Raw genomic sequence first — 25,998 nt, 5'->3', positions numbered from 1 at the left:
CATAAACTGTGGGTCTGGCACCAGACTGCCCGGCCACACAGGCTAAGGAACAGGGTGAGAGAGGAAGCTGGAGGAGGATTCTGAAGTTGCAATAGACCAAGTGGCACAAAAGATGCCCCACAGACCCTGTTTCTTTTCCTCATTTGGGACTTTTTCCATTATATTCCTCTGTCATCCCCTACTCAGCATAATAACTCCTGAAAGGTAGATAACTATTAATAGAGTTCGCACAGCACTGCAGTCATATGGATTGCCCCGCAGCGCTGTGACTAAGTAGAACTGATGTCTCCTGTGACAAGCGCTCGTGTTGCTGTCATCCAGGACGTGCAGACACTCTGCATACATTACTGACTGCTGGCTTCCCCCTCTCCATCCCTCCTTTTGGATGGCACCACAGCTGTCCCAAAGTGAATCCCAAATGAGAGGATCTGTCAGGGTTTGTTTGCTGCAGGCCTTGATTTGATGCTATTACTCTGCAGATGGAGAGAGTGGCTCAGTCTGCGAGAGCCGAGAGCTGCTGGTGGACAACACTTGCCTCAGGCCTGGCCTGGTGGCGCCAAAGCACATTTTGAACAAACAAGGAATTGAAACCAATAACGGGGTGGAAATAGATTTTACTTTCTTAGTGTCGCCCCCTAAAACAACATCCTCCTCTGATTCCTCGACACGCCCTTGTGTTTGTGTTGCACTGGCCAAATGTCTACATCTTTCTCATATCCCCTCCAGCCAGATGTTCCTCATTCATTTTTCTCAGACCCAGCTGCATATGTAAATAATCCATGATTTCTTCGGCTGGATGGGTGGATTGGGGAATATTGTGTGTCTGTTCAAATAAGCAATCTCCTCTTTTGTGCCAGGGGTGTAGACCTGTTTTCAACTTTCAAGCCATGGATCCATGGGCGACAGAATGTCTGTCTCAAGATGATGAGTTCACTCCCTAACCACAGCCCTGGCAGCACCTTAGGATATGATATTCAGGAGACTGATGACATCTTTGGTGAATGTCTAGAGCTACCTGTTCCAGGTCAAGCCAGATTTCATGCTTTTGCTATTCCAGCAGATACTTGCTGTATCACCCATCTTGTTTCAGGCCCCCAAAGCATCTCTTTCTTCTCTGTGGCAACCATCAACTGCTCCAACCCATAGAAAGACTGACAGCCGACCCGCCGAGTAGGTGTGCAGGCAAGTCGACCAGAACAATAACAAAACTGGAGTCAGAGGCAGAAAGGGGAAGAGGATAGACCCTAATAATGGCCAGGCCGTGGCTTGACAAGCTATGAAAAGTGACAGAGGACGAGTCATCCATTATTTATAGCAGTGTAGAGCTGGGTTATTTATTTTTTTCAGCAGCATGAGCAGCAAGGGATCATGGCACAAAACAAGCAGCCAGTCGTGGCCTATTCATGTGATTGTCAGCAGACAGCGAGGCAAGCCCAGTGATGAAGGAAGCTGTGACTGTAGTTCTGTCCCAGTATGGACACTGCACTCGGGATAGGATTCACCTTGACTACTGCCAGTTCTCTGGGCTCCATTTCAACAACCAAAGCTCATGGGCTAAAGCTCACGGTTCAAGTGAATCCAGGGTGTGTCCAAATTCTTCTTCTGCTAATTTAAATGCGGAAAAAGCTGATACCACTCCAGACACATTGTTCAGAAGGATTTTACTCCATCTCTTAACTAATCATGGGTGTGTTTTGGGGCGTAACAATAATCAAACCAGAGTGTCCTCTCATGTCCCTTATAAAAGTAAAAGTAGCAATAGAGAACGCTTCTCTGCAAAGGAAACCGTTTGCGTCCCGCGCACTCTGTCTCTGGCCCTCTCATTGACTCTCTTTATTATTTATTTTCTTAATTGTATTCTTTTATTTGGAGTCACTTAGTGTTAACACTCTGAGCAGCATTGTCTCTCTTTCATTTCATCCACATCCACAGTTGCCAGTGACCTCTAGGAACTGTGGATGTGTCAAAACAATGTGTCTACATCCCTTTAACTTGCATTAACAGTATGATGAGCCTCTAACTGCTGCCTGGTTAAAATTACAATGTTGAAACATAATTATATTCATCAAATTGTTATTGAGCAGAATGCATTAACACGTGGGCAGTTTAATGTGTTGGCTGCTCACTAAATATTTTGTATTACAGTACTACTCCACTATTCCCTTATGTAGTGACTCATAGTAGAATATTCACCGAATAATGATGAACTGTTGATAGAGCCAACTGACACATTCATCAACGAGTGGCAGAATTGCTGATCTCAGTATGAGAGCGCAGTGGCTAAATCTATGAGTATGGATTGGCAGAACTGTTCAATAGTTCTGTCCAGGCAACTGGATCGCTATCGTTGTCTCGATATTTATCGTAGCTGAGTGGAGCAGTGTGTAGTCTGGACATAGCTTAGTACAGCAGAGATGCCACGGACACCATCAGGGCATTTCTGGCACACAGAAACGTGCATGACATCAGGAACAGATGTTGCACATGGAGAGGTCCATCAAGGGACAACAACTCTGCATCAGTGCATGAATATTTTAGACAGCTTACTGCTGTACTTATCAGCAAAGACACAGCTAGGCTCGCCAAGCACCCAGTCAATCTGATCTTAAATTTTGGGGATGCTGTAATCACATTATTGAAGAAGAGGGGGAATATGCACACTGGATGGATGAGATGCTGGCTTGCAAAAAGAACCAGGGGGAGCTGCACTTTCTATTTTTATTAAATGATAACAAAACTGTCTTTATCAGAGCTAAAATTACATCTTCGGCCTGTATCTTCATAAAAAATGCATCAGAGCCACACAGTGTGTGGCTTTACCTTCTTTTTGTAATGATTTCATTGCCACTACAGCCAATACAAGGGATCCACTATAGTCATGACTACTGTAATGTCAGACTGCAGGTCTTTCCTATATATCTGTAGAAACTGCGTTAAACAGAAACATTCCAGTAATCCACACCCATCTCTAAGCACAGCTTGATCCAGAAGCCTCAACCTCTCCTTGACCCCTGAGGAAAAGAATCCCTCAACCAGATCCCCAGAGGGACTTTCATTACAGACAAAAACAGAATCCATGGGTGGCCAGAGTCATATTCTGATATTAGGGCAGAGGACATGGATTTGATATGAGCCTGGAAATAGTCCTATAGACTGCAGAGCGAGCCCCTGGTCCGCGTTGAGCTTTTAATGGCCCTCCTCCTGCTCGTCAATCACACATAAAGAAAATGCTTAATTGCAAATTTTAAACCAGTGCAGTGGACTGACGTCATATTATTGGAATGGGAGAGAGGAGACAGGTTTTGAATTGCTTGCAGGCTGGGCAGATGGATACAGCCCAGCAAAGGTATATGTCCTATGAGTTACGAGCTTGTAGCAGCATTCAGAGTTATAGTTGACACAGATCAGCTCAACATTCAATATCACAATTACAGTAAAAGCTGGTGTAATGTTTCTCGTATGGATAGCAGCATAAACCTTAGACCCCTTGAGGAACCCAAACACAACATGGACATACACTACAGTATACCGAGCAGGGATGTTAATATTCATCACCCTGGCAGGCTATATTTCTAATCTCAAGACCAAGTTTATTAATGATGATACAGATCCCATTAGGGGGGAATTATTAGTGTGTTTTAACATAAAAGCACGATTTCATTCCATATACTTATATAACATGTTTTATAATGTATGTACGATAGGTGTTTTTATTGGAAACTTGAGTTTTCCAACAGCAACAGAAGGCTTTGAAACAAAACAAAACTCACATTCTTCACATTCTAGCTCCTGCGATACCGTGTTTACTTTAGAGCGAGAAATGTCTTCTTTACTGGTGGTAGATAATGATGTTGATTCTGTTCAGTTTAATTTTCACTCAAGCTAAAACACATGGTGTGTATCAGTGTGAAGACATTTTCCTTCTCTTGAGCGTCAGATCTGCTTTTAAACTAGACAAAAGAGAAACCGAGTGATTGTAGTTTTATGGCTCAGCATGCCGCTCACCAGGAATGACATCTCTTTTTTTAATTGACCCCAGGTCAAATAGGGACTGGGATAATATTTTGTTAAATTATTCTCATTTCCCTGCGATTCGCATTTCCATATATCTCCACTTCATGCCTTATTTATTACCTCTTTACAATTACCATGCAAACGACGTCTTAACTGTCACCCCTTTCTCCCTCTGAACAGTTTAGTAAATATCAAACCATATTTATTATTAATAAACCCACTGCTGAAAACCCCCTTTTTATCTATAAATTATTCACATGCTCAAAAGCTTGGGGAGTATGGGCGCCCTCCATTTGATGCCATGGAGGCCAGCATAATTAAGACTATTGGCTCAAACTGATGCTGGTGGTGACGCATGCATCATCTGTTTTGCCCTCTTCTCTCCGTCCATCTGTGTAAGCCATAGGAGATCATACATTTCAATCACTGCGTCGTGCCTGGTGACAGACTCTGCACAATGGATGTTGATTTTATTATCACAGCACCAAGTAGTGGAGGCCCCCTGCTGTTTTACTGCTAACCCATGCCCCCCCGCCTTCAGTCACTCATTGATGGTTTCACACGTGCACACCATAGCCGACACACACACAACAAAACAAAAAGCACTGTTTCTTTTGATTATCCTCGGTCTCTCACATTGAAGTGCCTACACACACACAACCTAAATCACACCCTGACAACAACTTTTTTTCACACACAAACATAGACACACGCTCACACACTCTGATATGCTCATTTACCCATGTGCTCACTCACACTAACCTGGGTTGGCTTCCCAGCTGTGCAAGCTGTTTCTTCCATCAACATGTGTTTACTGGCAGGGGACCCTTATGTTTGCATTACAGGGAGGCAATAAACAGAAAGGCCAGCCCTGGGGTTTGAGAACTACTGTTAGGAGTGTGGGGGGAAGGGGAGGGGAGGGGGGCGCCACATGAGGAGTGAGCCCTAATCATTATGTGGTTCAGCTTTTAATTAATTGCAGCTCAAAATGTCAAAAAGAAAGACTCTTATTATCTCAGATGATGTTTGCTTGAATCCACACTCACTGAAGACCTCAGTGTCCAGACCTACACACTTTGATGAATTTTTCAGACTTATGGAGCGCTAACCATCTGGTTGAGTTAACAGGGTGTGTGTGAGTGTGTGTGTGTGTGTGTGTGTGTGTGTGTGTGTGTGTGTGTGTGTGTGTGTGTGTGTGTGTGTGTGTGTGTGGAGAGAGGGGGTTTTAACATTAAATTAAGTCATTGCTTGGTACAATATACAATTGAAAGACTGATTAACCAGATGACTGCAAGGCCTGGCATTTTGGTTAATCAATAGATCCTTGAATAACTAATGAATGACATCAAAGAACGAGCCTATAAACAGCCACGGGCAAGTGATAGACCGCACTGTTTTTATCTCTTTATGACGGCTTTAGCTTTTGTTGAAATATGATAATGACTTTGTTCTTTTCTGTTCATTTTAGCGCTCACTGTATGACAATGAACAATATGCTCATTTTAGATCAAACTGCACCTGGAAAAAAAGGGTGTTTTGAGTGAACTTCAAAGAAGATAATATTTCCAAAGAACACTCAGTAAATCCATATGAATTTAAACTACATAAACTCTGAAGCTACTTCAGTTCAAGAGCTGACGGAAATAATGATACTTAGGCTTAATAACATTAGTTGTTTTGGTAAATCGGTAACGAAACGACGGGTTCATCAACAAATCCAGTAGAGTTGACAGTTTTACTTGTTGGATACCATCACTGTTAATTTGTTCTTTCACGTGTTGATGTTTTAGAGTGAAGTGATCATTTCACCATTTGGCAAAACATCAGCAGCTGATCGTGCACGAATGCAACTACTTATACGTAATTCGCCTTAATTAATTTCCAAATCTGTTGGGTAATGGAGGACAGGGATTGAATCAGATACCAATTTTCAATTGTTACATTTCTTCGAATGAGAAATTGATCCACGATTGGCAAATGAGACGGTTCTGTGACTTCACTCAGAAGAAGGAAAAGTTATAACTTAAGCAGTTCTGGGAAGTCCTCATAATGTTTTTCAAACCTCCATATATAAGGTTTAGCGAATGATGTAGTTTTGAGTCAGGGTCTCTTTAAATCAGGAAGCTATCATAAGGCGATTAAAGATATAAAATGTCACAATTTTTCATGAAGATATCTAAAAATGAGGGGGCACATATATTTTAGTTTGTTATTTCGGTGTGTATATTTTGCTGATTTGTGGACTTACATAATCCAAAATGTTTTGAACAATGTTCAACAAAATGCCCAATTGTATTGAAGGTAACAGGATATTAAATTTTGGTTACCATGGTGTCATATCTGCTTTACCTGTGGCTTTGTCCATCTCTGCTACAACTCCCAGGCCAAACAACTTATAAAAAAACACATCGCGAGCCAGTTAGCCAGTCGGCTGTTTTTTACTTCCACTGTTTATATCTATAATGCATCACGTTTATTCATTGCTGTTGGTTGTGTGAGTAAAAGCTTAATGCATGACCTCAACTGTAAACATGATTTGCACCTGAGTCGTATCAGGAGGTTTTCATCAGCAATAGCGCTGATGACAACAACTCCTATGATTCCCACGCTGCTGCACAAAGTTGTCAAACCAGGTATTTTGTTATTGTTTTGATTGAGAGACTCCTAGTGGCCGAAGTAACATATTGACATACATTAAGATATAATTGTTAACAATTCTTCAAATTAAGATGTATATTGCGCTAGTGAGTGTTTGACCTCTTTTACACCAAACTAAGCAGGTAGCCTATACGCAGGCTTTTCATACGCACTCAACTCACAGTTTGCCTTTTTTTTATTTTTTCTTGTGCATCACGCTTGACACCACAAACAGCTTCAACAACTGAGGCACTCTCTTCCCCGGCCGTCATGTTTCCATCACTGCCGATCAGAGCCAGAGCCAATTAAAACATGTGTCTACTGCAGAGTCACTTGACCTGGGAGAGACTGCTGATTGAATCAATTCCCATTGCAAACAAAAGCCAGATGTTAGCAGGTGTTGCTGTGTTTTTTGACCAGTGGAAAGGGGGGCTCTATATTCTTTAACATGCCTATTATAGGTGATTAGGTTATTACTACAATATTCTACATTTCCCAACAATCCCTGGTCCGTCTTTGTCTCTCCATCATTAAATATTTTCAATTTGATTTTATTCAAGTCTCCACGTGGGTTTCTCTATCTTAAAATGCAATGACTGTCATTTCACTGGAATAAGTGTTTTAAATACCCTCCTCACGACGCCCGCCCAGCCAATAGCGGGTCCCTGGGGGCGGGGGCCGCTGGGCCCCCCCTGGCAAGCGTCTGAGGCAGAGGGGCTCCTCCGACTCAGCTCCTGCCAGATTCGGGGTATAGGCTACTCCCCCCACCAGATGACTGTCAGTGCGCATTTCCTACTGGAAAGAGGCAGCGAGAAGTAAACGGAGGAGACCGACAGGGGAAGAGAGAGTGTGTGTGAGGGAGAGAAGGAGAGAGAGATAGAGAGAGAGAGGGAGTCCAGCGGAGAGGCAACTTCACCCGGGGGTTTATCACCGCGCGCTGCCGGAGACGAGAGGTCGCTTCCGAGCGCAGCATGAGCGAGCTGGTTAGAAAGTGACCGCGGACCGAGCATCTGACTGAGGCGCCTGTCGGCTGATGGACTGCTGGAGAGCCCAGTGACAGGTGAAGGGAGCCGGAGGGAGAAGACACAGCGGAGGAAAGTTACCAACTATGGAGATGCTCTGTTGACTGACACTTTACGCACTGCTCGGACCATCCAGAATCATTTCCTTGGACTGGATTTTTATTACAGACGAATCCCAGTGCGCTTGTCCGTCCGGTGATACTCCAGTGCCGCGGTGGATCACCACCAGCCCAGTCGCGTATATAGACGGAGCGAGCGGATCCTTCCACGCAACAACAACAACAAAAAAAACAATCAGCGGCCAGAGCAACTAAAATGCCTGCGTTATACCTCATCTTTTGCCTTATGGCCACAGGTAAGAAGCACTTTTTTTGTTTGCATCTCTCATGCGGGGCTGTATTGATGGAGAGGATGGACCAGCGCTCCGTGCTGGCGCGCTGCGTCAAGCCAGCCAGTGCGCTGGTGTACGGGGGGCATCTAATCTGCTGCAGTGCCACACTCCGCTGCTGTTAATTGCCGCTAAATGTTTGATTAGTTTTTAAAAGAGTGATTACATCAGGAGGCTTCAGCGTCTGCGAGTCGACCCGCAGCGCCGCCGAATAATGCGGGGCAGCTGGGATGGTTCCTGGTGCGGGTTCGGACGTGTGACAGAGACGGTCTCTGTTGTAGTGGCTGGGCACGAGGCTACGGATGCACACGGCGCACGAACGGAAAAAGATAACTTATTCAATTTTTTAAAACACACGGGAGTCATTGCTCCGGAGTGCGGCGCGTGTGCGTGTATCCAACCATGTGTCCATCCACAGTAACATTTTATTGTGTTTTACACGAGGATGAAACGCTCGACTATTTAAGCAGCTGTGGGGAGATACAACCACAGCGCGGAGAAATGTGCCAGCGCCGCGCGGAGACCTCGACATCTCCACCCCTCCGAAGTTCAGCGGTCCCCACGTTGATTTCTATCAAACAAGAAAACTAACGCGAGCGGGTTAAGACCGATGAAACGCTGTGGAAATGGGCTGACGTGGTCCGGATCTGAAGCTGCTCTCTTTGAATTGTACTCCGGCACAATCGTGGGCACTGTGAACGGTGCGTAAAATGGATAAAAAAAAGAAGGTGCATGGGGGTGCACGGCTTCGCGGGTACAGGCTGCGTTTGTGATGGAGCAAGGCAGATAGATTGAGCGAGAGTGGGGGAGGACAGAGGGAGAAAGCATTTGTTGTTCCTGGAGACACAACGCACCTGTCTGCCCCCGTTTGCCCCCTCACCCCTTCTGCGTTTTATGTGGAACTCTGAGTTACTCCGTTTGTTAATGAATCTTGTTGCCAAAAAAAACAAAAAACATTCCACATATTTGTACTCAAATTACTGAGTATCTATAGAAATCAAATGTATGAGGAAAAGGACACAAATAATATATATATAAGCAGTTTTGAGAAGTTTTTTCAACTGTCATTCTGTCATAGAGACACAGAAAATAAGATCTATGTTTTTCCCCGTATAAATAAATTCACTATGAACACACAGACGCTCTGAGCAGCTGGTACAATTAACTCTTATAATTTAGTGCTGCAAATGTCTTGAATCCCCCCCCAAAAAAAGAAATCCTCAGCAATTAACACTGAGCAACTGTTAACTTCTCAGCATTTTTTTCTCCCAGAGTTGTTGATAAACCAGTGCGTGGTGTTAACACTCAGCACCCAACAGCCTCGCGCTGACACATCTTCTCAGCCTGCGACAAAGGAGAGAACAATTAAATCTTTTCAGGCTTCTTTAAAAACATTTCTTTTCCTTCTCCAGTCACACTGTGTGAAGCTTCAAGATGGAATCACATGCAGTTTCACATAACTGTAAAGATCACAAATGGCAGGGCGTGCTCAATAGCCATTTGTTGTGAGGACATCTTTACCTTCAGGCTCGGTTCCGCATGGTTTTGTCATTACTCAATGCTCGGGGGGGAGGGATTTGACACCAGTAGAACTCTGCTCCCTGACAGACTAGCAACAGCTGGATGAGAAAAGGCGGTAGCCAGACAGTGGCATATTTCCCCCCCAAACACACACACACACACACACACACACACACACACACACACACACACACACACACACACACACACACACACACACACACACACACTTGCAAATAATAAAAATGGTAACAGCTGCCCTAATTAGAACCTAAGAGACCCTAGACCTCATTTATTGTGCCAGTCCTACAGTCACCAAAGCTCATAATTGGTTGCCCTCATAAATGTCTTTTATAGGATCAAAATTTGGCCACGGCACACGGCTTCCCTTTGAAATCTATAGCATAGTGCATAAGTTTATATGTATGCAGTCTTGTACAACACTGATAATTTACTTTCTCGGAAAGTCCCCTGGCTCCCAGAGGAATTGGATTCCACACTGCATCAGTATTCTGAGTAATCTTCAGTGAGCTCTTCTTTGGAACCTTTTGCTTTGGGTCGCCAGCGTCTCATCGGGCCAAGTTCAAAGGCTGCGAGCTGAGATTACAAGTTTTTCTCTCCCTTCCTCTTAAGTCACGTCGCCACTCATGTCTCACTATAGTGAACCGCCGTGGACATTTTCCACCTTGCCTCCTCTCACAACTCTTTTGCCTGGTTACAGAATATGTGACTATGGAACACGAGCACATGAGAGTGAATCTGTTAAATGGGCCGGAGGCGCCCTGCAGACTTTCACCAAAGGTTGAAAGCTCGACTCACACAAGAGAACTGAAATCCAGCTGAGGAGGTTATAAGCCCTGACTGTGTCCCCGTCTCCCCACCCCATCATCCTTCCCTTCACCATTACCACAGATTTGTCTGTTCCTCATGTAACCCAGATCTGTTTGTGGATGCGGTGGCAACATGGCCCAAGTTGTTTGTTCAGGGGAACTGTGCATATTCTATGAACTGCAGTTCTGTCGCTCTTTGAATTCTTGGGAAAGCAGTGAGGGTAGGCAGAGGGAGACCGAGTTTAAAACCGGGGAGGGGGGTGGGGGGTGGAGGGAGGGGGGTCGTGTTGCAGGGATAAGACTCGGATGTGTCACCAGTGTCTTGATGATTAAGCTGACAAGCAGCGGGGAAACACTGAGGAAGACCGCTGAGCATCGTTAACCTTTTCTCCATCTTGTTACTCTTGTCTCTCTCTGTCACACCAGCGCACAAACTCGCACAAACATGCTCTCTATCACTCCCTTTACTTTTTACTCAGCCTCATTCCCCGCATATACCTCTGTGATACCAAGAGACTGAGAATAGGAGAGGGTAAGGGCTAGAAAGTTTAGAAGCATGAGCCCCAGCCAGCCGATGAGTTAGATACGAGGTGCAAAGTAGTGCAGACGCAGCAGAATTCGAACACAGCAGAGTCTTGAACACAAGTGTCTTGCATTATTTAGGAGACATAGTCATGGCAAAGTTATAGATGAATTTTGGCCTACTTTGATTTCTTGTCTCTGTGTAATGGTTTTTGCTGCCGGCGTGTTGTACTGAACATGAATTTAGATTTACTTGTGGTCACAAATAACGATCCATATATATTTTTTGTAGCTACAGCTCTATGTTAATCTATATCCAAGATGTGTGCGGTAGTTCTCCAAAGCATTTTGAACAAACAGCTATGAAGTTATTTTTTGAATGTGGTCGTGTTACTTGTGGAAAGCGTCTCGATTTTCACCTTCACAAATCATTTGGTCGTGCAGACGCACACTCAAACACACAGACGCAAACAGGCGGTAATGAATGTTGGAGATCTGAAACAATGGCCTGCTGCTTCCTCTCATCCTGAAGACGTGTCATGCACTCTTGCCATTGTCGTTCTGCCCTTCTTCATAAACAGATATCCTCCCTCTCCCCCTTCCCACACACTCACTTGCTATGTGCAGAAAAGGAGAAACTGGAAGGAGAAAGGAAACAATGGAGCTTCATAATGTTGCCTGTCTCTAATCAGCTTCGCCACACGGGTAAACACAGATAAAGAACTTGGCAGTGTGTCCTGAGGCTTTGCTATCAGCTGTTAGCAACCTAACTGGATGTCTACGCCGCTATGGCTCAACACAGGAAGCCCAAGTATAGCCATGCAGGTAGCAAACCATGGATGACACTTGGCCCCTTCCAGTATTATTTTTACCTCTCCCCGCCTATCCTCTTTTTGTCTTCGCTTTCTCCTTGTGTCTGTCTCTGCACATCCTCACCTTGTCTTCCTCGGGGCCAGTCGAAGGATACGGCGAGGAAATGACAGGGAACAGGACAATGGAGGGGCCATGTCAGCTTCCTGCCATTGCCTGGAGTCTTCTTCCCCAGCTTGAGCACTTCAGGCGGTATTAGAAGTGTGCAGACTGGTGGGGAGAGCACAAACTTGTTTACTCTTGTATTCTCCTGTACAAACGCTGTAATGGAAAGAAAAGAGAGAGGGGGAGAAACCGGGATTAATTCTGTGCATGTCATTAAAACAGCCCCTGAGGGAAACAGTCACGTTTATACAGTGGAAGCTATTTTGAGGAAGACTTGGATTGCATTTATCTCCCCCAAATATTCAAGTGTCACTTCCTTCTAGAGAGATATATCACCATTTCAAAAGACCCCAAGCCCAGAATCCAACATACAACAGAAAAATTGCAGACATACTAGACTGCACATTCATTTTTATTTTCTAATCAATTCCTTCCCTGCAAGACAGGAATTTCATATCTCCTGCGGAGACACAGAAACCAACAGCAAATTGAAATTTATCTTCTGCGTTGCAGCAATATCTGTTCCTGTGTTATCTTCACCAGCCGTGTTCCTTAACCTTGTATTGGAGATAGCTCTGTTGGAGAAGGATTCTGGCAGCTGGGGCTTAGGAAAAAGAAAAGTTCAGTTAGGAATACCATCAGTCAAAAATGTATTTAACAATATATGCTGATTTACTTTACATATCTTTCTTTTCTCCTTGTATGAAATTTGACTGTCACTCACTAAACAGAAGATCCGAAGTATTCAGCATAGTGTGCAAGGGCTTGTGGCATGTGCACATCATCCAGAAAATGACTCACAACGAGCTCACGGAAGCAACACCCTTAACACATATGCACACACTCGCAGAGGTCAAGGGCACACACTGGGGCAGAGGATGATAAGCTGAGATGAGTGTTTGGCATCTTCAGGGCTGTGTGCCCTTTCTGGAGCGATTCGTCAAAGTCCAACTGTCTAATTAATGATGCTTCAGTTCTCAGGACATGTCATCTCCTTATCCAACTAGGGGTAAAAACACATTGAGGGAAACAAGAGATTGCCTGCCTGCTGCTCACTGTGTTAGTTATGGAAACAGTGCATATGCTTTTGGGACTACATACCCCAAGTATTCATTCCTTGAAGTCCAGCCCCCTCCTCCTTATTGTTCTTTTCATCTCTCCTTCCCCTCAGTTCAAACTGCCAGAAACGCCAGTGCTAATATTGTGTTAGTGACTCAACCATTAACCAAAATAGAGCACTGCCTGTAGCTTGGTTGCTTCTTCTTCCTCTGCACAGTGAAAGACTGCTCTGTGTTGTTGTAGGAGGCTGGGTGAAGGGTTGGAGAAAGCGTACTCATGTCTTTTATTTCCATTTTATTTTTTCTGGGGGGGGAGCGATGGGGGCCAGATTTCAGACAGAACTGAGAAACTCACCCTGGGAGGTCTGTGAGAGAAGTCAGCCAATTGTTTTTCACCTGAGGGACGTCAGTCAAACTTTATCGATCAAGCTTTTAAATGTGGTTCCCTCAATGGCAAAACATGTTAATGTCATTTAGCCGTGTGGCGACATAAATCACGTTGAGGTGCGTAGGTGGTAGTTGAACCGACCGGAGGGCAAGGTGTGTCTCTCTGCTGTCGCCAGAAACTGCAATGTGCCCAGCAGGAGAAGTGGGGGGGGTGGGGTGGGGGGTGGGGGGGGGGTAGAGAAAGAAAGAAAAAGAAGGCAGAGGGGTCAAAGGGATTTGCTGCCAGGAGCCTAGAATTTCAAGTAATGGATACGCTTGTATTGGTGTAAACCAAACCTGCTGTTTTTCTTACAGCATGGCAGAGGTGAAAAAAACAACAAAGGTGCAACTGACTGCAAGTCTGAGGGGGATTAATAGAAAGCTGATATTTCAACACCTCGGGCTAAACATTAGATCTCAGGTGTACACTTGGACATGCAGAAAGAGGTGTGTGTGTGTGTGTGCATGTGTCAGTGTGTGAGTGTAGTTGTGGATAGGGGGTGTTATGAGGGTGAGATATAAGTAAGGTATATAGTGGGAGCCTTCTCTACTTCTGCCACATTCCTGTGAAGCTGCAGCAAGGAGGGCAAGAACACTTGGCTAAGTGCTTCCCTAGCTGGCTGAGGGGAACCCAACACCCCTGCTGGAGGAGGCACCCAACCATTGTTCCAGCACATTGCACCCATCTGACTGAGGCTTCCTAGTGCTGTGCAGATCCCAGGGGGCTGGAAAGTGAATGAAGCAGAGGAGGAGAGGGACTGATTGTTCCCTGCTCAGACTGTCCACAGATGGGACTACGGCACAGGATGCTGGCTGTTTGCTTTAGAAAGTCCCAGGCGTGGGCTTTGCAGTCGTGGTGTGCAGAATGCTCTGGGGGATAAAGGAGAGGAGAAGAGAGTGCCAGTGGAGACAACAGCAGGGGAAGGGAAAGAGAGAGTGGGGCAGAGAAAGAGAAAGAGAAGGAAAGGGATGGAAAAAGGACCCTGCCTAATATGATGTCAGTGTGAATATAGTGTCAGTGCCAAGAAGGGAAGACAGATGATACAGCCATACAATGATAGGGTAGTTGGGCGAGAGAGTGTGCAAGTCCTCCCCTGTTCCCAAACAGAGACATATAGAGCTGGAGATAATGGAGAAGGGAGGGAGAATAAAGAGAGTAAGTGAGGAAGGGAAAAGGAAGGGATGAGATGCAGGGAACCCAGGCTGCATCCATCATGTGGTTTGGTGCAGAAGCCATTTGTACCTATTGTTCTCCATAATTTGTTTTCTCAGAGCCTGCAACGGGAGGGGTGACGGGCAGAGACAAAGCTACAGAAGCCATTTATTTTTGCACTAATTACATAAGTGAGACAGCATAATTAGATGTATAGCTAAATAGACAATAGGCTGAGAGGGAGATGCACAGAGGGAGATAGACAGGGGAGGTGTAGATGAATTCAAAATGATGAGAGGCATGGACCTCTGCATTTTAACATTCAAGAGTGCAAGAGAACACGTTAAAAGGAGTAAAGGGGATGGAGAAGGATAAAGGGAAAGGAAAAGGGAGAGTAGAGGAGATGGGGCGATGGAAGGGATAAAAGATAAGAGGGAGGGAGAGAAAAGCCCTCTTCACAGACTGCACTTTGAGGTGCGGCCCAATGCTGCTGGAATAGTCACCTCATTTAATACACCTGCTCAGCAGGAGGAGAAAGAGAGATATAAGGAGATGCAGTAAAGAAAAGGAGAAAAGGGCAAAAGAGAAGAGAGGAGACAGGCGACAGATTGCATCTCTGCTTCTTCAGATCAAAAGCAGAGAGTGGGTACAGAAAGCTGTTTGTTGTGGCTTGTTTGGGAGGGTCTCTGTCTGGGCGAGGTCATGGGCTGACCCTTCCTGCTTTTCTGTGCGGGCGGTATTACACTTCAACATGCCAACCCCTCGACGGAATCACAGGCTACTTGGTCTACAGCCTAGACAATTTTTCTAGTGAGAACTTTCATGTTCAAAAGCTACAGGAAAGCCATTCAAATGATAGAGGTAGTCCGGTAAAAGAGAAGTTTATTGACACCAGCACAGTTTTGAAAAAATATAAAAATTATTTTGAATTATCTGGAACCTGAAGCTGTGTGCGCTAATGCAGTTTTGCATCTGCTCAGGTTCACATGTAGCCAGTGCGTGGGTGTGTTTAGCATGTCACCGCTCTTTCAGGACTGTGATACAGGGAAAGATAAATAGGCTCTTAATGAAGCCACTCAATCACAGGCCAGTTAAAACAGCTGACCACAGATTGAGGGTCTGTCAGGCCTGATTGGAGGCCCTATTGAAGAGGGAAGCTCTTGAGCCGTCACACTTTAGATTATCCATTCAGTGCACTAAAGACCCTGGCCTAACTCCCCTTCTTTCTATAAACAGTCCACTGACACACCCTAGTAGCTCAAGTCAACTCTTTGATTGTGCTTGAGAGTTCTTTAAAAGCCAATTTAAGCTCAGTCCTTTGTTTAACTCCCCAGGAACTCAAGCTGGGTCATATTGTATTAGTTGTGTATGTAAGTCTGTGTGGTTCTATTGGCCTAAACTTTGGGTTTTATGTGAGCTGTCATTGAGCATGTGATTTTTTTGTTAAAAAAGAACTGGTTGTATTTAAGAACTGGCACAAACCAGTTTTTTGGGGGGTGGAAAAGAGGGTGCATGAGAGAAATCAATGGCCCAATTCAACCTATTACAGCCATGACTGTTGTTGTAATGGTGTGGAAATGCACAGTGGTCATGTGGATCCCTTTCTTACCTCCAGGCTCGGCTCAGAACTGAAGCTCCGATTCATTTCCAGTTTCCACCCAGCTTTAATTTAGAAAAAAAGTGGTCTCTGAGGATTTCAAAGACTCTCACATGATGGTGACGAGGCAACAGATCTTTCCTTTTTTTGTGAAACGAATGAAACCTCTATTCTGGCTGGTTTTCCAGAGGACAAACATAACACTGGGCTGCAATTTTCCTCAACAAATAATGGCTCCTCTAGTCCTCTCACCTTCCGGCCTTTGCCGCTTTGATCCCAGGTAATGTGTTAACAAGCAACAGGTTCATGGAATACCCATAACATTAGTATGTGTATTCACACTGAGGTGTGAGAGTGTGTGTGTGTGTTTTCTCACCAATTAATGAATTGCTTCACATGCCTACAGAGGCGACGATGACCTGTCTCCAGTGGGGCATTGCTTTTTTTCCCCTCTCTGTGTCAGCCTCAGCCCATGATGGCCATGGCGCTCTCCCACACTAACACGTTAATGAAAACACTCTAATTAGAGCCCGTGGTTCCATACAGGGGACCCTGGAAACCACAGCACCATTGTGAGCCGGGCTAATGAGGGGACAACTCCAAGTATGGAGGACTCACTCCACTCCACCACTAAGAAATACATATACAGAGAAACCTGCCCGGTCTCACAATCAAACTGGCACGGTGGTTAATTGGACAGGAGTTCAAAAACACAAAGAAAAGAACAGGTCGTGTTTTCCGATTTGTGACCACTGCAGGTTCAGCTCTTTGCTCCTTCCCATTTAGCTCCCTCACTCCCTCAGGTAGGGCTCCTCCTGAGGGCGATGCAGAAAAATGATTTTGCTTTCCTTCATCCCTCACACCAGATAATTCAATCTGTTCAATATCAAATAATCTCTCCCTATTTTTCAGCTTATTTTAACCTTATCGCTCAAACAGCTACCTCTAGGGCATGAGCCTCGTTCCATCTTGTTTAAAAAGAGGAGGAGAGAGAAGGGGAGAGGTAGCCCAGGAAAGAAGGATGGCAAATAGCTCTCCAAGGAGCGCTTTTAGAAAGCCTCTGTTTGCCATTCTCTTGGGCCATATGTGAAACAGCCGGCAAATAGATTGAAAGAAAGGAGAATGGTAAAGGATAGAGAGCTACAGGAAGGGATAAAGGAGGAGGACAGAGACTATCTACAAGGAAAGGGGGGGAGTGTTGGTGATGTGAGTTGTGGTACTTGAGATCTGGTGCTCTAACTTGTGTCCCACAGCACTTAACATGCCCCTAGCCATCTCTCCTGGCAGTTAATTAGAATCCAATAAGGTTGCCGCCTGTTGGTCATTGTTCCTCTAGTGTGTTTACCCTTTGCAGAGGCTCCATTCGCTGCTTAATCTGCCGAGAAGCTGAATGTCAATAGGTCAGGCCAAGACTCCTGAGCCCCGAGAGAGAGCGGGAGACAGAGCGAAGGGGGAAGGAGAAAGGATCAGGGGGATGAAGGAAAGGGGTCAGTCCTCTCGCTCCTCTCAATATTTTTCTTTGCCGTTCCTCACTCGTTGTTGTTGTCCAGCCCCCTCCCCTTCTCTCTCTCTCTCTCTCTCTCTCTCTCTCTCTCTCTCTCTCTCTCTCTCTCTCTCTCTCTTGCATCTCCTCTTTTCTTCTTTTCTTCTCACTACTAATCCGTCCTCTTGATTGTTCTAAGCTGCTTTCAGCCAGCCCCTGGGAGGGTGGGGGGTTTTGGAGTCTGTTTTAATTAAGATTTAAAAGAAGACTCCCTCAAGAAGGGAGATTTAAGAGCAGGATGGACTGAGCAGAGTAAACGAGTACAGGTAGGAGAGATTGTGGAGAGGGATCAACAACATCAGAAATCGGTAAAAGGAGAAAGTTAAAAGGCTATTATTTAACACACGTAGATGCGCACGTTGCACACACCCACACATTCACACAAACGCAGCCAGACTCTGAGGCATTCGAGTGGCTAAGCCAAATGGGATTTTTTTTTTTTTTCATTTGTAATCAAGCGGCACAATCTATATAGATTGATCTCAACTTCCTGTGATTCATACCATATCCTGCGAGGGTGATATGGGATCAGTGGTAGCCAGCAGGCAAGCTGAGGGAGTTATCTTCACACTCTGTCTAATGATCGATCATCTCACCAGATGGGCTTAAGAGCCTGTAACGCTCCACTTGTTTATCAGAGCCCCGAACCTGAGGCCTCTCAGTAGATGTGACCTGCAAAGAAAGTCTTGCTTTGCAGATGGAGTGATAAAATGCTTGAAAGAGAGAAAGGGCCTCAAGAGACGTGTTTCAAAAGTTTCAGGTTTGCTAAAAAAGGTTCTTTGTATTTCGACCAGAAGGGTGGATAGCAGCTGAACTCAGCTCCCTGTGTAATGTGGTTCTGTTTTGGAGCCAATGTCACCGTAGCGGATGCTCTAGACGTTCCTGTTAGACACTTAATTAACTGGCTTATCACACCAGGACAAAAGGAGATTTCTCTGTAGAAGCCTGGCCGTCAAAGATACATGCACTGTTACCGTCTAGCATTGCTTTACGTCTACCGTGCAAGCAATGTGTCGCAGACAAAGTGGGTGTCCATTTGTGTGTGTCAGTGGTGCTGCAGAGAAGGCGCGTGTTATGTGTTTGGTAAAACAGTCACATAGTACACATCTGCCCCGGCTGCAGACCACACATTCTAAAGACCCTGAAGAAAGCACACACCCCAAAGACAGAGTGCATAATGAAGTGTTTAAGTTCATCAAGCCACAGACTTTGGTGCAGCCGGTAAATTGTTAAAGGCCACGCACGGGTCAAGAGCCCAACCCATGGTATTCTATGCCGCGATACATCCCAACACACAGCCACCATATGTCCAGGGTTTCATAGTCAATGAGCGGACCCACCCAGCGTGACAAAGACTATTCACACCCAGTCGACTCTGAGGAAATCTGCAATGCCATGGTATGTTGAGGACAGAATGCAGCACCAGTCCTGCCAGTGGTCGTTAGAGAAAAAACAATAGACGACAACGCACAGAGAAGTAAAATGAGTTTCAGGGAAAGACGGTACACAGACAAAGAACTTTACAAAGCACTTTGAGCCGATAAACATTAAAAATGATCTTGCCCTCAGCTTGCTGCAGCTCCATCGTTTGCCTCCATCAAAGCCCCCCGAGACTCTGCCTGCACACTCGGCCCCCGTCACTCACAACTCTGTTAATAAGGCCAGCAGTAAACGCCAGGAAAGATATGCAGGGATGAAAGATCCTTCTCTCATGTTCTCGCTTTGAGGATGTGTTTCCGGGTGTCAGGGGGAGGTGGGGGAAATGCAGCTTTATAGAGTAATGCTGCATTTTAATAGAAACAATAAACCCATCGGCTTATGAAATAATATTTTGTGTCCCATATCCGGATGTGTAGTAGCTCTTGGGACGTTTGGAAGGCACGGAAAACCCCCCACCTCTACTAAGCTGAAGGTATAGAAGAAGCACATGTTAAAGAATAAGATGTGCTGAGCTGCCAGTCCATGGGGTGGTGTACCACACATATATTTTTAACAGCGACGATTAATATGTGGGGAAAAAAGGTCAAACCTGACTTGAAATGGTCCGGTATATCACAGTTACTCTCAGAGCCTTATTTCATACATCAATCCCTGCTGTGATGTCTCATCAGCCTGGTCACACAGCAGAGACCCACGCTGCACATTATCAAAGATTGATGGGGTGTCCTAGTTAAAGACAGGGGGAGGAGAGACGACTGGTTAGGGAAGGGAACTTCATGTCACCCTCAGCCTTTTTCAGAGGTGTTGATCTCGCGTGGCTCGTCGCCGTTCGATGCAAACACCATCGCTGCTGTTGGCAAATCTTATGCCGGGCTTCACTACTTCATAACCTAAGTACCTGACTCCAACATGATGGAACTCGCAAATGCAGCATTTTAAGGGCAGTGCTCTCACACAAGACCGCGCTGGCTGACTCAGGAAGCTCAAGTCAAGGGCTGAGTCTTCCATCTCCTCCCATCCGCCCTCTTCCTCATCCTCCCCTGCAACGGAAGACAAAACAAACTGACAGAACAAACAAGGCAGATTATCCTAAATCCTTTTTTCTCTAACACACACCCTAACCATCTCTTATATCCACTGTTCACCATCACCCTACCCGTTTCTTGTTCAGAGTGCTTGCTTAATAATTAATTGATTAATTAGTTCTCTCATTAATCATTTATTCATTAATCATGGCCTGATTTTTCTAGAGGAAGCAGCGCAATCTGAACAAAAACCCTGACTTCACATTTCACTCTAATTATGCTCCTTTACTAATCAACGCTTAAGAATTGAAGTTTCAGGAAATTAGTTTTCCCCTTCCCTTCTCTTTCTCAGCACAAAGCAGGATGTATTGAGGGTTGGCAGGTAACATTTTTTTCCAGCTCTTTCTTGTGCTCCGGTAGCTCTTAGTCATCAGTAATTTTAAGGGAATCTTTTAGCTTATAGACACTGTGACATTTGATGTTAAATTAATAGTTGTCTTTTCTCCACCTCCCGATGAAAGGGAGCAGAGATTCTGGTCACAGACTAACCACAGACATTGATTAATAAATGGCAATTTGAAGGCCGTTTGTACGAGCAGAGAGGTGGCAGCATTGTGAATCACACACTTATTGTTTTCACAGGATCTATGGCTCTCCTGGGAGTGGAGGTAATTTGTTTAATCGCCAGGAGTTATGTTCCCTGGACAGAGAGATGGGACGATAGGACAGTTCAGAGACGTCTCCGGTAATGTGGAGGAGCAAAGTGAGGAGAAACATTTTAAACAGGTTTAATTAGAAGTGTTTTCGTGCCTTTGTGTTCCTGTTGGATGCAGAGTTCACAACACAGCTCAGCCGCTTTCTCTGAAGAGGCTCTTGTCAGCTGCTGACAAAAAAGAATTATGCATCAAATTAAAGGGAGCTCCAGTGAAATGGAGGCAAGTCGGGCATTAACCTCTAAGCTTTAAAAAGCACACATATTAAGCAACACTAATGAGACACTCATTGAGCTGGCTGTGTTTTATATTCAAACACACACAAAAGCCCAGCTTTGACTTCAGTGTGCCATTGCTGCCCCTGAATGCGTCTCGCTCTTATTCATCTCACCAGCAGCAAACACTGCACAAGTGAACAATAGCGTATGTGGCCCTTTTACTCTAATGAGATGCATACATTTACAACATTACCACCCTCATTAAAAAAATAATAATAAAGGAAAAAAGTATTAATTATGAAACGCACTACTTCCTATCATGAAGAGCCAAGGGGGTCTCCACTGGGCTCAATTAGGAAGAGTAGGCCGCAAATCCCTAGACTAAATTAATTGACACCCCAGGGCATTAGGCCCAGAGTCCCAGTACAGAATCTATGTAGAGAATTCCTTTGTTTTCATTTCCACTGCCTTTTAGAAAAAGCAAGAGATGGAGGCAATTTTACCATTATCTTGTCATTGTTTTATGGATTTTTAATCTGTTATTTATATATATATTTATATGTTAAGCTTACTTGTCGTGTCTACATCAGGGAAAAAGATTTCCCCTTATTTTTATTTTTTTTAATCCTGTCCCATCTTTGAGTTCCCCATGTTGCACACTGTTGCTGTTTTATCCACCATGTCAACTGTTACGCACACACTAAACCAGGGCTTTTGCAAACGGCACAAGAAGTTAATGATTTAAAAGCACAGTAAATTATACTGAAAGCCCTTCCATCCAAACACTGCTGAAAGAGGAGGAGGGAGCCGGAGAGGGAAATTGCGACATAGAGAGGCAAAGGGAAAAAAAGTAGTGTGTGTGTGTGTGGGGGGTGATGAAGACAGAAAAGGGCTGGAACAGTGACACAGATCCAACCAGCAGCTGTCTTGCAATTAAAACACCAGGGGGTAAGCAGGAACGGAATGACAAGACTAGCTCAATCACCATCTTGTCAACACTGCTGGCTGATGTGTACAGACAATTTCATACCGCCACCACTGACTCCCTCCTCTTTTCTCCCCTTTTTTTATTGGCGTTTTTATTTCCTGTCCTCCTGCCAGCCAGCCAGCCAGTCACTTGCTATCTGTCTACCCGGAGTCAGCTCTCAGCTCTTTGGCTCCTGGCTTCAGAGTGGGGGGGAGCTGTTTTAAAAGCTGCGCTAGAATTATACTCGGAGAGATGCCTCTGCCCACTGGAAACCCTAAAGATATGGGACCGCGTGTGTGACAGTGAGCGTGCGTCTGTGTGCGGCGAGTGCGAGAAGACAGTGCAAGAACGGGTGTATTTATGGCACATTGTCGGGCACTGCAGCACAGTGAGTGCGCAAACCATTCACATACACTCACACACAGACTATGTCACATCAGCACTCTTGCCCCCCCTTCACCCCCTCCCTCCTTTTCTCCTTCCCTTCTTCCTCTCCCTGTATGCATACCACTCTATTACTCTATCCACTGCATCTGTTGTAGCAGGTACCCAGGGAGAAACTCTGCCGCTGCTTGCCCATGCGATCAGCCTCGCTGCTGCCCTGATGTGTGTAGTGCCCTATTCCAGCAGAGAAAAACCTCGTGGTGACAGCCTCGGAGACAGACTGATTACAGCGTTCCATCAGTCCCCTCTCAGGCCGGCTCCTTTTGCAATTGGAAGCTGACAGGAGCCCACTTTTTCCATTTTTACTTTACCTCAGTTTTCCTGTCTTTTCTAACGTGCAGCAGCTCTTTTTTTTTTATCCTGTTGTTCCCCCTGCCCCGCTTTCTTGAGTGTTGTGTTGACAAGCTGACACAAACCCCTTTGATTTTCGCACCGGGGATGCAGAGAGCGAGAGAAGGGGACATGGGATACAGGAAAGAGGAGAGGAAGAGGTGCGCAGAGAAAGTGCAAGGGAGAGGCTGGCAAGAGATGACAGCTGACATGGAGTCTGGGAAAGCAGAGTGATGGCAGAAAGGGCCATGGAGAAAGCAAATCAACAATTAGTAACACCTTATATAACTCTCAAAGGGTCCCTGCTAGGCATTGATTTCAAGGATCATGGCTCACTGACTGTAGACATATGAGTGCTTAACAGAGGAATGAGAGGATGGGGCTGGATTGCAGAGGCATGCAGGAATTTAAGAGAATGCCCTGGGTGGGGGTATCATCAGTGCAGCAAGGGGGGCAGGGTGGATGAGCGGGTTCACTCTCTAAAAAGGGTCTAGGTCTGAGCCAAGATTTTCCACAATGGAATAAAGGCTGAAAGGGGAGGCTAGGAGGATTAAACTCCAGCAAAACAGCTCTTAAAAAGCTGTTAGACTGCAATTTGGGCACAAAAACGCAGAATGGGAGAAAAGATAGTGAGAGTTGGAGGGAGGGAGGGCAGCTGGAATGCAACGTGGTAGGGAAAGGATTGAAAAGAGTCCCGGCCGCATGAAGGTAAGAAAGCGGAGGCCATCTGCACGGGCACAAACTGAAGCTTGCAACGATCCAAGTCGAAGAATAACACAGACGTGCCGCTCCCACATGTTGTGCATGTGTTGGGTGCCACAAGTTAGTGGGTGGTATCTGCTGTTAGCCCCCCCTTCAAGCCCTCAGAAGTTCTGTAGGACTCATGTTAATGAGCTTAGTAGCCAAATCAAACATGAGATGGGTGCAGGGTGCCCTTTGGGACATAATCTTTGGTTCAGCTACCTCAGCAATACTGTCTATGTGTATGCACATGCATACACAAGCACACACGCAGGAAGAGGAAGACAAAAGAGCCTGACTCAAAACAAAGGGATAATAATTCCATACAGAGAGAAATGGAGCTTGCATTTTCCAGCCCGATTTAGAAGCCTTATCTAGACAAGGCACAATGGATGGCATTTGGGGAAAAGGGTTGTTTATTCCAAGCTTGACACTTTTTTGCCAATTGCCCTGTTATTTTTCTTCGTCTGTTTCTCCTCCTCGTTTTCTCCTCTCTGGCTCTTATTGTGGAATACTCACACCAGCCAGGCTCCGAATTTTGCCTCCACCTCTGGGGCAAGAATGCAAGTAGATATTGGGCGCTATTTTTTAACATTTTGAATTATTACTGCAGGGAGCAAATTGTCCAGTCAAGTTGAGAGCACTTATATTTATAGAGCCCACAGGACTGGATGTTGCACTCTTTGCACTGGATGGGAATGAGGACATGGAATAAAATCAGGACTAAAATAGAGACTCTGCGAACGCAGCTTGGAGCCTCTTAAGAGTAAATGAACATATGCAGTTGAGTGTCATTGTAAAAGCACGGTGAAATGGACAGAGTGCATCGCCTGAGCTGTTACAAACAAGAGAGTCTGATGTTATTTTATGTTTTATTTGAAGGACCAGACTTTTTGAATGCTGCGTTAAATTGACTTATGGCCTGGAATCAAGTGGAATGGGTTTTGTGTGCGTGTGTGTGCGTGTGTGTGCGTGTGTGTGTGTGTGTGTGTGTGTGTGTGTGTGTGTGTGTGTGTGTGTGTGTGTGTGTGTGTGTGTGTGTGTGTGTGTGTGTGTGTGTGTGAGATTACTAAAATGCCGTAACAGATTATGACTGCGGTGACTTGGTGGTAAATGCACTGTGCTGTGTATGTTAGTGCCACATTTTATCTAAAGGTCATCTGTTGTGCCATTATCTTTCCCAGTCTTTAGCATCATGGCCAGCACTTACCCATGCACATTTTCAGTGCACACAAACACACACACACACACACAGTGACTGACTGGTTCAATCTAATTCTATCAAGGCAGATGCCCAGCGGTGGACGGATCATTGCTGACATCTGTCCATCTCTTCCTGATCCTTCCTGATGTGAATGTATCTCTTATCAGTTCAGATGAAGCAGAGCGAGTGCAGGCAGTGCCAGGGTCAACGTAAAGCTCTTTAACAGGTTGTGTCCAAGTCTGAGAGGCTGTTTTGCACTTAACTCCGACCATGTGACAGAAAACAGCAAAGTCACTGTGTCAAAGTAACTGCTAAATGTGCCCTCCAGTGCCTGACAAGTTGCTTTCCCTATTAACACTGCCCCACCCTCATTCACACATTCAGACACACACACACACACACTGACATAAACATACATAGCACATTTTCAGATAGGCAAACACACACACACACACACACTGGGCTCACACACAGTCAGGCAGAAATGCACACACACATAAACTTAGCCCCATGTGCATCCAGCGGCGTGAAATGATATTCCATTTTGAGAAATCCGGATTAAAATGTATCAGGCCAAATGTGTTTTGACCTTGTTACTGGGGGATGGAAAAGCGCGCACGCACACACACACACACACACACACACACACACACACACACACACACACACACACACACACACACACACACACACACACACACACACACACACACACACACACACACACACACAAGGTAAAAAAACAGAGTAAATGTTGTATTTCTGTGACAGAGACTGAAATTTTAACTGCTTTTAAAGCAGCATTAAGCTCAACACATGTGGCAGAACTAATTCACATTGTACACATTTACCTGCATAACATTTACGACAACGTGCCAAATAAAAAGCACATCCACTGTAGAAACGTTGGGATTTCAAAGGGGATTCAAATCTTGCTTTTTTGGAACATGATTCAGATGCAGCCAACAATCCAGCTCCTCAATTTGAGTCTGGCGGGAACACGAGTAGCTGTGGTGCGTGTTTGTGTATGTGCACGAGTCTCGATGACACTAAAGCACATCAGGAACAAGCCTCTTCACACCCACAGCTCAATACTTCTTCTGACGGCCTCTCCTCCACTGTTTCTTTGTCTGGTTCTGTTCCTCCCTCTCTCCCGTTCAGAAATGTATTCATGTAATTAAGCTGCTAATACACCGTCAAAGAATTGTCTAATTCAGCAAGGAGGAATTA

General features: G+C 45.2%; 1 protein-coding gene across 7 annotated transcripts in view; it reads left to right on the top strand.

Annotated features, from left to right (window-relative positions):
* The window catches only part of kirrel3l (kirre like nephrin family adhesion molecule 3, like), a 65,627-nt gene that overhangs the window by 26,814 nt on the left and 12,815 nt on the right, over window positions 1-25,998 (top strand). For 3 of the 7 annotated variants that reach the window (XM_034609916.1, XM_034609914.1, XM_034609915.1), the window contains exon 1: window positions 7,388-8,028. The exons of 2 other annotated variants lie outside the window; for them this stretch is intronic. In XM_034609916.1, coding sequence (XP_034465807.1) covers window positions 7,989-8,028 — 40 coding nt within the window. In that variant the 5' untranslated portion in view covers window positions 7,388-7,988. Of the gene's footprint in view, window positions 1-7,387; window positions 8,029-25,998 lie in introns of those variants that run through there. 2 more of the 7 variants (XM_034609920.1, XM_034609918.1) reach the window with 1 other exon arrangement.

The sequence above is a fragment of the Hippoglossus hippoglossus genome, chromosome 16 (genome assembly GCF_009819705.1).
Source record: "Hippoglossus hippoglossus isolate fHipHip1 chromosome 16, fHipHip1.pri, whole genome shotgun sequence".
In the NCBI taxonomy this organism is placed as follows: domain Eukaryota; kingdom Metazoa; phylum Chordata; class Actinopteri; order Pleuronectiformes; family Pleuronectidae; genus Hippoglossus; species Hippoglossus hippoglossus.
Note: the sequence above shows the minus strand (reverse complement) of the source record. Positions and strands in the feature narration are given on the sequence as shown.